Source organism: Talpa europaea (assembly GCF_964194135.1).
Source record: "Talpa europaea genome assembly, chromosome: 2".
Lineage (NCBI taxonomy): Eukaryota > Metazoa > Chordata > Mammalia > Eulipotyphla > Talpidae > Talpa > Talpa europaea.
In genome coordinates, this window is record NC_140068.1 from 140,790,592 (window position 1) to 140,803,887 (window position 13,296).

The window sequence follows — 13,296 nt, forward strand, 5'->3', positions numbered from 1 at the left end:
TGCAGCTGACACACAACCTCACGGCCACATGTGACTTCACATGGTATCAAAGAAACTGGGAACACTCAGCCCCAGAGATTCTATGTATCACAAAAAATGGTGGGGGAGATACACAATGAGCTAATGTATGCTCAGTGCTTGGTGAATTTGTGGTATATGAAGTGATAATGTGATAAAAAAAAAATAGCATACCATCATCTTCATCATAACCATCTCCATCTCTGAGAAGCCAAGACAGAGACAGAGTGGACAGAGAAACTGTCCTTCCCAAAGCCCTTGCTCTCCCAGGTAAGACATCTCAGACAAGGACTCCTGAAAATCAGATCTCTGAACCCACTCAAGAGGCAGGCATCGGCTGGGCAGGGAGGCTGGGGGGGTGGGGTGGGGGGGGCAAGCCTCCAGTATGGCAAACCTTTATGCTTTTTCTCTGGCCTCTTTTTATGGAGTTCTCAGTTTTGATCTCTCGTGGCCTCGCCCAGAGTGGTCCTCCTGTAGCTGCAGTCCTGATAGCGCCACCGCTCTTACAGCTCTGGTCTCCCAGCACAGATGCCCACAATGGCACATGTGTACTCCCTCACCCTGTGGGCCCAACTATCCACAATGACAGGCGTGTGTGCCCTATGCCCAGGTCTCTCTGCCCTGGGCCTCCACAATGGGCAGTGGGAGTGGAGGAAAGGGCCTGATTTTTCCTCATTTAACCTACAGTGATCATTGTTATAATCTTGCTTTTTCCCCAGCGAAGGCTGACCATCTACAGGATTTTGAGTTTGTTGTTTTGTTTTTAAAGATTTATTTATTTTTATACAAGAACTGGGGCACAGGCCAGATGCGACGGAGGGTGAGAGGATTCACCAGACACAGAGCAGGGAACAGAACAGGCAAACTGACAAAATACACTGCTGAGGGGAGCAGCGGGTGAGACAGGAGAGGTCTGCTTCACCACATGGGATCATTGCCGGCTGGCCGGAATTGAACCCGCGCTGCAGAGGCTGTGGACAGCTTCACAGAGCGGTGCTAAACCGACTGCACCACCAGGGAGGCCCACATTTTGAGTTTTTATATCCATTCATTCAATGCAGATTTACTGAGTACTCACTGAGTGCTCAGCACTGTTCTAGGTAAAGGGAAACAGAAGTGAATAATAGAGGCCAACTTGTGGTCTTCACAGCATTTTATTATATTCTCTATGATATGATGGTTCCACCAAGGAGGCTTTATTCATGTCTTTTCTCATCTGGAGGAGGTAGGAATAAGGAAGAATTGTGATCAACCCAGAAAAAGGGTCGGAGAGTTTTAGAAAAGGAGGCAGAAGGCAGGTAGAAGGTGTGTAAGAGGGAACCAGTGGGCATGTTGTAAAAGGACACACGTCCAGCCTCATAGTCAAGAAAAACCCCCACAATCTGGGGCTTCTCAGGCAGAGAAAGGGGTTTTATATAATCAGTAAGGGCAGTGCAGCCATCTGCTCTCCTCCACCTGATCACCCAGAATCCAGATGCAGGCTTCAACTTCATGTCCCTGTCTCTGGGCACATCTTCCAGGCAAACTCCTAAGTTCCAACCAGTTCCCCGTCCCACGTCCACTTCAAAGTAATGTCGTCCTGAGGTGAAGCCCTCAGAGCCCAGGACACAGGGTAAGGCACGAAATCTCTTAGAGTTGTAACGCTTTTTCTGGGTGTCTCCATGGGTCACTTTTCTCCCATCCTCAGACAGAATTAGATTACTGTGAGCTGTCTCTGGATCCAGAGTCACACTGACTGAAAAATTAAACAAACAAAAACCAACAGGGATTATGTTTTCACAATGACAACTGTTGACTTAAATAAAACCAGCCTGTGCACAAATGCAAGCTTGTTTCCTACTATCTATGTGAGTCATTCTCTGAAATTCTAATTCAATATACAGTGAGATCACAAGAATGGCGGGAAGATATTGAATGAGTTAATGTATGCTTCAGGCCTGGTGAAATTTCTAGCATAGGCAGTGATCAATGTGATAAAAAAAAATTCCAGATCATCATCTCCATCTCTATCACCATCACCATCTCTTAGAAAAGCCAAGGACCAGAACTACCTGTAGAGATACTGTCCTCCCCAAAGCCCTTCTCTCAGGTAGGACAACCAGGAATCATGGAGATTATAGCAGACGAGTCCTTCCCATGTTTATTAAAAATCTCCCACACCAAGGATCAGAGAGGAAAATAGCCCGGCTAATGTCATAGCTTGTGACTGAAGTCCCAGGATTTCCCCAGGTCTCAGGACACACGCCAGTCCCATGGCTTATAAGGGTGAGCTCTTCAGATAATGTTCCACAGGGATTAGATTAAAGAAATAATCTCAACACCAACATAACACACCTAATAACTAGAGTCAAGTAAAATAGAAGCAAATGTGATAAACTCATAACGAAAACATGAAGATGCAGAGGACTGAACAATAAAAAAGTGCAACATATAAAACAATATAAAATGGAAATTTTCCAGGCAGAATTTTCAGGAAAATCAAGTCTTTACATGTATGATTTAAAAAACGAAAGACGATCAAAACCACTATACTCTGTAGCAAACTGAAAATAGAAAAAAGCAAGAGAAATCCAAAGAGAATTGTTTAATAAGGAAAAATAGAAATTAAGCAATAACTGAGGTTAAAAAAAAGTAAAGAAAGTAACAGAGAGGGAAAAGAAAAGCGGTCCTCAGCTATACCTATGGCAAGAAGGACCCAAGGAGAAAGAGAAGGCAACCGAGGAAGGATGTTTAAAAATTAAAGAAATTTATGACAATCTTTATGCTACTAATAAAACTGAATACAAGCCAAAAGATGAAAAACTGGGGCTCCCCGGTGGCACAGCGGTTGAGCCTTGGGTTGCGAAGCTGCCCGCAGCCCTTGCAGCACCGGTTCGATCCCCAACAACCGGGTGAGAGTCCCACATGGCGCACAGACCTCTCCTGCTGCCCGCTGCTACTCAGCAGTGTACTTCGGTCCTTCTGCCTGCTCTGCTCCCCGCTCTGGCTCTGGTGAATTCTCTCACCCTTCCGCGCTATTGACACTACCCAGTGCTTGCATAAATAAATAAATTAATTAATTAATTAAAAAATAATAACTTTATATAAAAATATTTCTCAGGCGTCTCCCTGGTGGCGCAAGGGGTTAAGATGCAACCTGTGAAACTATCAGCAACCTCTGCAGCATGAGTCCAACCCCCTGCTGGCCAGGGAGCAACCCACATGGCACAGCAGACCTCTCCTGACTTACCCGCTGCTCCACTCAGCAGTGTACTTCAGTCAATCTGCCTGTTCTGTTCCCTACTCTGTCTCTGGTGAATCCTCCCACCAACCCACCCCGACTCCTCTGGCCTGTACCCCAGCTCTTATATGCATAAATAAACAAATCTTTAAAAAAAAAATTCTCATCCATGAGAAAGAAAGCATGAGTAAGCCATGAGAGAAATGATCACTGGTTTACACACAGATAATAAACAGGGATATGTATCAACCAAAACTTCCACTATTGATAACTTTCATCTGGGCCACCAACACGCCATCCAGACTGAGTAAAACCCCAAATTTCGGGCCGCAAGAGCCAAGGCCAAGGCTGCACCTGAAAGCACTGGAAGCTCCCAGGAGGCATGGTAATGCTGGTGGATTTATCATACCAGGATCAACTTTGACAAATAGCATCAAGGTTACTTTGCGAAAGCTGGCGGAGGCACTTGGAGAGGCATCGGAGCTTCTGCTCCTCGGTCAACTTTGATAAACTGTGGCCCTTGGTCACTGAGCACTCAGACTCATGTAAATGCTGCCCAAAACAGGACCTGAAGTGGCCCCCAACACTGAGATGGTACAATGGGGCTACGACAAAGTTCTGGGAAGGGAAAGTGCCCAAGGCAGCCTGCCATCCTGAAAGCGAGATGATGCAGGAGAGGAGCTGAGGAGCAGATTAAGGGTGCTGGGGAGAGTGAGGGGGTTGTGTCCTGACATCTGGAAGCTACAAGGAGGATCATTAAATGCTACATGTGCCAAAAAAAAATTTACTATTCAAGATAATGAAAATACCCACAGTGCTTCACAGAGTCCACTGAGCAACCTTTCCATTTAGTGTGGCTCAGAGGCAGGAGCCCCGTGGTGACACACCAGAAGTGGTCCTAGACCTCCAAAATACAAGCAATAATGTAAACCAATTTTGCCTCAGAGATATTAAAAAAGCAAGGGCAAAACACATCTCCCAAAGAAAAGAGAATTACATGACCCCCTTACCTAAGGACAGAAATACAAAATTCCTAAACAAAATCGTGTAAAAATAATACATTTTATGTATCTCCACATATATTTTATATATGCGTATATGTATAACATACATAATTTACCACACATGGTAACAATTTGTTTGCAACACATATAGATAAAAAGCGAATCTGATATATACATACCATATAGGTTACAATCAAAACATCTAGAGAGGGCCTCCCCGGTGACACAGTGGGTTGAGCACAGTGCTGTGAAGCTGTCCACAGCCTCTGCACCTTGGGTTCGATTTCCGGCCAGCCAGGGAGAAACCCACATGGCATGGTAGACCTCTCCGGTCTTGCCCGCTGCTTCCCTCAGCAGTGTCTTCGGTTCATCTGCCTGTTCTGCTCCCCACTCTCTCTGGTGAATTCTCTCACCCTCCCGCACCTCTGATCTGTACCCCAGTTCTTGTATAAATAAATATCTTTGGAAAAAAAATACATATCAAGGCATATCTAATAATATTAAACGTGTTATATTTTATACATGTATGTGGTTTCTCTCCATGAATTTGATAGAGTGCATACCCATTATCTAATCTGATAAAACATCTAGACAGATATATAATATGAACATAAAATACATATATTAATATATAAAATATATTTTATGAGAATCCCTAAAATATAACAGGAGTATATACATGCAAAATCTATATGTATTATATGGAGTACACCTAATATATGAGGTACATATAAAGCAGCTATATCATGCATATTATATAGTGTGCATATTTATTTATTTGTTTGTTTTTTAACGATTTATTCATGCATTCATACAAGAGATGGGGTACGACCAGAGGTGTGGGGGGAGGGAAGGAAGGGCGGTGAGAGGATTCGTGGGGAGCAGAACAGGCAGACTGACTGAAATACACTGCTGAGGGGAGCAGCGGGGAGACAGGAGAGGTCTGCTGTGCCATGTAGGTTGCTCCCTGGCTGGGGATTGAACTCATGCTGCAGTGGCTGCGGACAGCTTCATAGGTTGCGTCTTAAGCCATTGCGCCACCAGTGAGGCCCTATAGTGTGCATATTTATATAGTACACATAATAAAAAAAACTAACCTGTGAAAGCTGACTACAGAAGTAAACACCAGAGGGGGAGGGAGAGGGCAGAGGAAAGAACAAAGAGGAAAGGAAGTACAATGGACCACGCCGATGGGCGATGCAGATGGTGTGGTGGGTGCACTGTAGTGATAGGTATCACTAAATATTACTTCCATTAATGATAAATAAACTTAAAAACATAAATAAGAGATTATAATACATACATATAAATTTTAAGATAAATATGTAAATTTAATATAGAATTTAAAAAGAAAATGTCATCAGAGTCAAGGTCCTAGAACTAGTTGCATCTCAGTCCATCACACTCGTCTTTCTTGCATTGTTCTGACTTTCCTGACACAGTATCAATACCCTTTATGTCCCAGACATTGTCCTAATCTAACATGGGTGGATGCATTTCCTTTTATGACAACCAATAAATGGAAAATTGTTAGTATTTTCAGTTCTCTGATGAGGCACACAAGGTGACTTGCCTGGGCTGACACAGCTAAGAAATGGGAGAGCAGGAAACTGAGGAGGGCAGAGATCCCCAGTTAGCTGTGGGCCTGTACAAGCACGGAACACCCTAAAGCAGGAGAGTGGGGGGCTCCAGAGAAACAGCTATATGTCTGGCCCACAGATGGGTGGAGAACGTGGTTAACACTAAAGTTAACTTTCACCCCCAGCACTGAATAATTCTTGACTTTCCATACCTTGGTAGGTCTTTAACATGTCCCTCACATCGAAGTAGAGCTCAGAAACATTGCAGACAGTACAAGGTTCCAAAGACACGGCCTCTGGGACATGCAGCTTCATAGCTGAACTCCTACAATCAGCAGAGCACAGAGACTTCAGTGGACCTTCCATTGAATTCTCCGTGCCCCACCCCTGCCCCCATACTCATACAGCACGTACCTGTTCAGGGTGTCTTTCACGCCCTACAGACAAACAGGGATAAAAGGTGAGTTTAGAAATATCCACATTAAATGGGGCTTGGCATGTGGGTGTTCTCTATACACTCCATCCAAAGCAGAGTGAGCCCCACCTTGCTACTGAGGAATTCCCAGGTCAGATGTGTGACATCCGGCCCCATAGATCTAGAGCACGGCAGCCAAAGGGATCTATGTGAGCCCAGTAGCCTTCTTGCTATGGACTGTGATCACAGCAGAGTGTGGGCTGCTTGAGGAGGGCTGGGAGATCCTCTGCTCCCTCTTCAAAACTTGCTTTCAGGAACTTAACTACCTTCAGATGAGTCTACATTAGCAATCACTTATCACACAGGCCTTTCCTTAGTGAAGAATCCATGCAGAGCTGATGAGAATGGGAAACTGGGGTGACAAAGCCAGGTGTCAACCTTACAGTGTGGCCTCCAGTTCTTCAGTGGCAACTAAAATAAACAGCTCCAGCAATTAATGGTATTGGGGTGGATCCCTCAAGCAGCTAGAGGAACGTACAATTAGAGCTCCCCGGGCAGGTGATTCACATGAAACCAGGAAAAACATTGTCATTCATCCTGGGGGCCCCGGTGTATTATCCTACAATCATGTGGACAAGTCTTTAAACAGACAGATACTCAGGCTCCTGTGCACATGGGACAGAGGCAACAGGAGGTAAAGGATAGCCCGTGGCTCCATCTGCCCAAGGAACACACCACATATATCCAGGCTGGGTGTGTTTTCTCAGATTCATATAAAAAAACACCCTCTAGACTGGGAAGGCCAACCTGCAGATCCTGATATATATTTAAGAGAAACACCATGTTAAAGTATGACTCAGGAATGTCATGCTTTACAGTGAAACAGGGATTTGTCCCAAATTCCCAAACCACACTCCCTTTAATGCCTCAGGACAGACAACTCTTCTCTACCCTTCCAGTGAGCAGCCTCACCTTCAGCAAATTCAGGGTTGATTCCTGATATTTCTTCTGTAGTTCCAGGATGTGACTCTTCAGTTCACTGCTCTGCCTTTCCACACTGGCTTCACTGTCCTGCAGTTTTTTGAGAGTCTGCCATTTTTCCATTTCCAGTTCCTCCAGAAAATCCAACTCTTCTCCACGGAGTAAGTCGAGGAGACTCTGAAAGTCAGAAAGGATTTTTTCTCTCTGAAGATCCATCTTCTCCTACAAAGAAAAAGCACGAACAAAAGGCATACATAAACCAAAATTCTTTTATGGATGAAATGAGAAACAAAATGAGGTACAGATAGACAATGGAAAAGTGTTCAATATTATAAAATGTATGAAATTCTGTTATGGGTAAATCTTAAAGACACTACGGTAAGTGAAGTCACAGAGAAATGGCAACAATTTTATGATTGTACTATAGAGGTACTCAGTCAAATTTAAAATCAAAGTAGAAGGCTGGAGACTAGGTGGCAGGAGGGACAGCAGGGACAGTGTTGAGTGAGGTAGAGTTTCAGGTTGGCTGGATGAACTAGCTCTGCAGATGGAGAGGCAAGATGGGGGCTCCACAGTGTGAAGATAATGCCTTGGACACATAGGATGCTGAAAATGGTAAATTTCCAGATATAGTCTGAAAGACACATACAGACTTGTAAACCTAGAGTTTGCTGTGCGACTGTGACTTTTTTTTTTGATGGGACATCTGAGGACAGTGTGCCAGTTCCTGCTGCAAAGCCACGCCCAGGACTCAGGCACTCAGATGTGGAAGATGCTGTCACAGTTCTCTGTAGCCAACTAACTAATTTTCTTCTTCTTCCATGAAGAATTACGGGACCTAGGTTCAAAATGCTAGATAACTTCATTCTGGAACTACTGCCAAGACAAAATACTTACATGAGCCCATTTTTATTTGGATGTAAGAAGGTTTAACTGTTTCTAATGGAATGCTGGGAAGTAAAAGTTTGTGATGATTGAAACAAAGACTAGATACGAAGACAACCAGGCTGGTAGGTGACTGACCCCAATGTACTCAGACAGGTATAGATGAGAGGTACCTGAACTATTCATCCACCAAGCCTATGCCCACTTGATCCTCCTTATGTGTAAGACTGACAGAATCCAATAATCTCCCTTGTGGGACTCACTTTTCATTGGGAGACACAGAGTTTCAATTTCCACTGGGGCTTCCTCAGTTCATGGGGTGCTTCAGTAACCGTGATGTTGTGGAGAGGGGAGACTGATTGTGCAGGAGACACATACAGGACAGCCGGACTCTGGCATTGACCTGGTTTCCCTATACACTTGCAAAAGTGGGAGTTCTCACAACATGAGATTCCAGAAATGAATCAGGAAGTATGACTCTCCTTTGAGAGCTCAACTTTAGCATCCACACACAAAGGACCAGGACAGTGGCCTGAAGAGACCCCTGAGGGAGGTGGAAATGATGAAGCAGTGTGCAGGCTGAGTGCCAGGGAGGGATCACATCAGTATTTCTGGAAGGCATAGGCCTCTGATGTAGGAGACTGGTCAGACATGGAAAATCTTAGAGAAACGCAGTCTACAGTCAAAATAAAATTGTTCTTATAGCAGCTCCACCTCATATCAGTCTCATAAAGCTGCGTAGTATAATGTCACCTGGACTGCCCGGTTTTCAGTGCTCACAAAGGATGGGTCTTAAACCTGGAAGGAGGAGTGTGGACCCTATACTGTGGTAAATGTGCCAAAGTGCTACAGTTGAGGTGTCCAAACAATTAAGTGATTTAAAACTTGAGGTATTTTAACTCTGAGATATTTACAATTTGATCTGCAGTCTAGGTTGGTTCTGTGTAAGAAGGATCAACATTCTGCCTCTGCAAAAGGAAATGTGGGAATCCTAGCTGACTGCTACTGATGGCTAAAAAGAGGGAGATAAGTTCAGTCAGACAGTAGGGCAATAAAAACAAAAAATATTTCTCTTTGGATGTCATCTATTTGTTCTGGTCTAGTGAGAATAAACCTTCAACTGTTTTGCCGAGCTGTCCCCTCTGGCTATGCTCTAGGTGGAAAATAGCTTGAGAAAAATAACTTCAAATTCTTACCTCCCATTTAAGCATTTGTCTGCTTATGGTCACATTTAAGCTATTACACTCATCTTCCTGTTGCCTCAGTTTTGCCACAGCATCCTGGATCTTTCCCTGATAAAAGTTGGGTGAAGAAAGTGCAGTCAATCGGACAAATTCTTAAGGAGAATAAGTGGTTCCTGCCGTCCAAGATCATTAGAATAACATGAAATATTGTTGATTCCTTATCCTTTTAGAAGAAGCGCCCCATGGACTGGCTGTGCAGTAACAATATGATCCCCTTATACCCAGAACAGTTGGTAGGATTTTTACCATCATTTCTGTGCTGCAGAATCAGAGGCTTGGGAAGAGATTAAGGAACCTGGCCTGGTGCTTTATCTGGTAGGTACTGAGCTCAGAAGCCAGGCTCATCTGCTCCCTCACAGGTGAGCTCTATATGTCTCTAAAGCCTCAACCAGAAGATGATGCATATAGAACAAAGTAGTAACCATCCAAAGGACTTTCTCAAAATTTCTATATATGGTACATAGTATGTGTCCATCAGGACTCCCCCAGGAAGCTTCCCAGATATCAGTCACAATAGTAGGGACCAAACCACTGTAGGCATTCTCCTTTAGCTGATTTGTTTACTCAACCAGAATGTAGGCTAAATTACAAGTAGTGGGTCTCTGACAATATTTTCAGGTTCCATGACATGGCCTTACACATTGTGGTTTCTCAAATTGTGCACACACGTGAAGGTAAAACAGGCCGCTGTGGGTCTAAGCAACTGTATTAAACAGTAAGCGGTCATGACGGCAAGGATGAATAGGGACAAGACTCTGAAAGTCAGAGGGCAGGTAGGATTTGATTCGGTGTGGACCCAGGATGAACTATTTTTCAGAGGAATGAGATGAAAAATAGCTGTGTTTCCTGATCACGAGTTCAGGATTCAGTATAAAAACTCTTAGATCTGAGAGTTCAGCCCGAGAGCAGGTGCTGCTACAGGAGTCCGGGGCACTCACTCACCTTGTACTCGGGATATGCTTCATTGTCAAGAACATGGCTGTGTCCTTTGTGCTCTAGGGACCGCTCACAGCACCAGCAGATGAGCTGCCCAGTGTCCTCACAGAACAGGTGGAGTTGCTCCCCATGTTCCTCACACAGCTTCTCACGGTCCATTTTCTTGATAGTTTCAATGAGGTTTTCCAGCTGTTTCATGGGCCGGAGATCCTTCCTCTCAAATATTTTCCAACACAGGGGACAGTTGAACTCCTCCAGGTCTGAGTCCCACTGTTGTTGTTTCTTAATAATGTCCTCTATGCACTCACAGCAGAAGCTGTGCTCACATTCGATGTTCACAGGCTTCGTCATCAGCTGCTGGCAGAGGGAGCACGTGGCTTCCTCCTTCATCTTCTTGATAGTGGTAACTAAGGCCATGGCTGCTCTTCAAAAGCTCTAATTTGGTTTGGAAGCAGAGATGAAGCTGTCAGAATTTTCCAGTGATGGAACTACACAGAAACTCGGTCATTCGGCCTCTGAAGGCCTTGAAATCTGTCTGGAGAAGAAATGGTTTGGATTTGGAATAGGCAAACCCTATTGCTGGCTTGGAGAAACGGTGATCCCTATCACAACTGGCTACTAAAATTTAATTTACATAAAGGAGAAGATTTAAATTTTCTAATTCTACTTCCCACTAGCTGTGTTTCAATTGCTTCCTATCTGCCTGTGGACTGGCTACATGGCACCCCGGAGAGAGAGCATTCTATCACTGTAGAAGTGAAGAGAGATTGAAGCAAGGGAAGCTTCCCCACAAAAATTGCAGGCAGAGAGAGAACTAAGTCAGGGAGAATGAATCTCTTTCCCCATCTATTGAACATCAAGAATGATAATTAGGGCCTCCCTGGTTGTGCAAGGGGTTAAGACACAACCTCTGAAGCTTTCACCAGCCTCTGAAGCACCAGTTCAATCCCTGGCCAGGGAGCTACCCACATGCCGCAGCAGACCCCTCCTGACTTGCCCGCCGCTCCACTCAGCAGTGTATTTCAGTACATTTGCCTGTTCTATTCCCCCCTGTCTCTGGTGAATCCTCACACACACACCCCCCCCCCGCGCTCCCCACACACACCTCTGGCCTATATGCCAGTTCTTGCATGCATAAATAAATAAACCTTAAAAGAAAAATAAGTAATTACTGCCCAAATCACTTCCTTGTAAGTAGTAAAACCTCTCAGGAACTGGGTGATCTATGAAGGATTCAAATGAGGCAAACACACTTGACTCTACTTCCCCCAACCTCCCTCCCCTAACTGTCCCAACCCCAACTCCCAACTTAAAACATAAAAGGGCAATAATTTAATAAAGATTCAGTGGGAGATGGCAATAGGATAAAAATAAACCAAGGAAACCAGAACAGTGTCCCTTCTGTCACTTCTTGGTGACCTGAGAGAAAGAATCCGAAAGTGCTGGAAAGTAAGAGTTGGTACTGGGAGCAGAGCCAAAGACACCTGGGAAATAGCAGTCTTAGGAACTGTCTAGCAGGGGATGGAAGTTCTCTGTGGGAGAACCCAGGGAGTTTGCAGGATCCAGATATGGGGAAAGTGGGAAGCAGTGGGGAAGGTGGGGACATGTGGGACACGGGTACTAGACACCCCTAGTGTCCAACAGTGATGATCTGAGAGCCAGACAGGGAGGAAAGACAGGAGCAAAGAGGCCGACCCCTTCCCCACAGCTAGGTGCTCAGAGAACCTAGTCCTGCCCCCTTCCCACAGGGAGGCTGTGGGGAGAGAATGGAATCAGGGGAAATGTTAGTGACCCTTCCTTTGAAGTGACAGTGTTCAGAATGAAAAACTGGGATCGATTAAGTGACTGGCTGGGTTATTTCTCTCTAATGCAATAATCAGGACAAATCTCTTCAGACTTAGAGAATTACTGCTCTAATTTGACTCCTTGGTATATTATTTCCACGAAGGGTGTATAAGGCTTCGCTCTACCAGGGTTGCAATACTCCTGGGGAGATGACCGCCCTCCTCTGACCCTCACTGCCCTCGGCCTTCAGTGAACCTGAGTGAAGATCACATGAGCGGGGACATGGAGTCTGTGAAAGAGGAAGAGACGGGGGAAAGTGACGGAAAGCAAGTCCTGACCATTTTCACATTCTAGGGCACCCTCTCTGCCACTGTCACTGCCACACACACACACAGACACACACACAGGCATGTTAGCACTACACCTGGGTGGGGGGAAAACAAACATCGTTTAAAAATGAACAATGATGTAAAATATATATAAATTTTAAAAAATGTTGGCCAGGATTTCGGCAGTACCTTTGCCACTCAGACAGCCCCATATTCACTGCGAGTCCCTCTACACTGTGATTTCTTGTAGTTACAATAAAGAAATTAACTAGGACTGTAAAACTCAGAAATAAAAAACCTGGGGATCAGAGTCTGGACATTGGGAGGAATCTTGTGGCTTTGCTCATGTGTTTTGTGCTCAGCTTGTCTCAAAAGGAAGTGGGACAGAGTAGAAATAATACCCTTCATTTGTAGCAATAGAAAAAAGTGACAAAACACTGAGCAGGAATCTTCTGTCACAAAATGTAGAGATTTAAATGAACAATCCAGTGCCCTGTAAACTGAACATCTTTCAAATAAATGAAATTGACCAAATACATGAGAAGACATTCAATGTTCATAAATGGCAAATTAATATTGTGAGGGTGACGATACTTCTCTAAGAATCATATAGATTCAAGCTATAAATACAAGCTGTAGTACTTTTTTGCGTTACTTTGGTGCTTGTTTTTGCTTTCATCTTTATAACACTGGCCAGTTTACCCTAAAATTCATTTGAAAATCCAGGAATCCAGAATAGCCAAAACAATCTTGACAAAGATCAATATTGCAGGATTCACATCTTGCTACTTCAAATCTACATGACTACCATGGTCAAGAGTACGAAAAAGTGCTCTCAGGAAAACAAACATATAAATCACTGAAATATAACAGTCCAGAAATAAACCCATACATTTATA

General features: G+C 44.3%; 1 protein-coding gene across 1 annotated transcript; it reads right to left on the minus strand.

Annotated features, from left to right (window-relative positions):
- Positions 1 to 1,214: 1,214 nt before the first annotated feature.
- On the minus strand, positions 1,215 to 10,700 carry LOC311188393 (E3 ubiquitin-protein ligase TRIM38-like; the record flags this gene model as incomplete). The annotated part of the gene is made up of 5 exons (XM_084259493.1): positions 1,215 to 1,753; positions 6,035 to 6,147; positions 6,237 to 6,259; positions 7,210 to 7,440; positions 10,290 to 10,700. 5 exons carry the CDS (start codon positions 10,698 to 10,700, stop codon positions 1,215 to 1,217), a joined length of 1,317 nt encoding a protein of 438 aa, XP_084115619.1.
- Between the last annotated feature and the right edge of the window lie 2,596 nt (positions 10,701 to 13,296).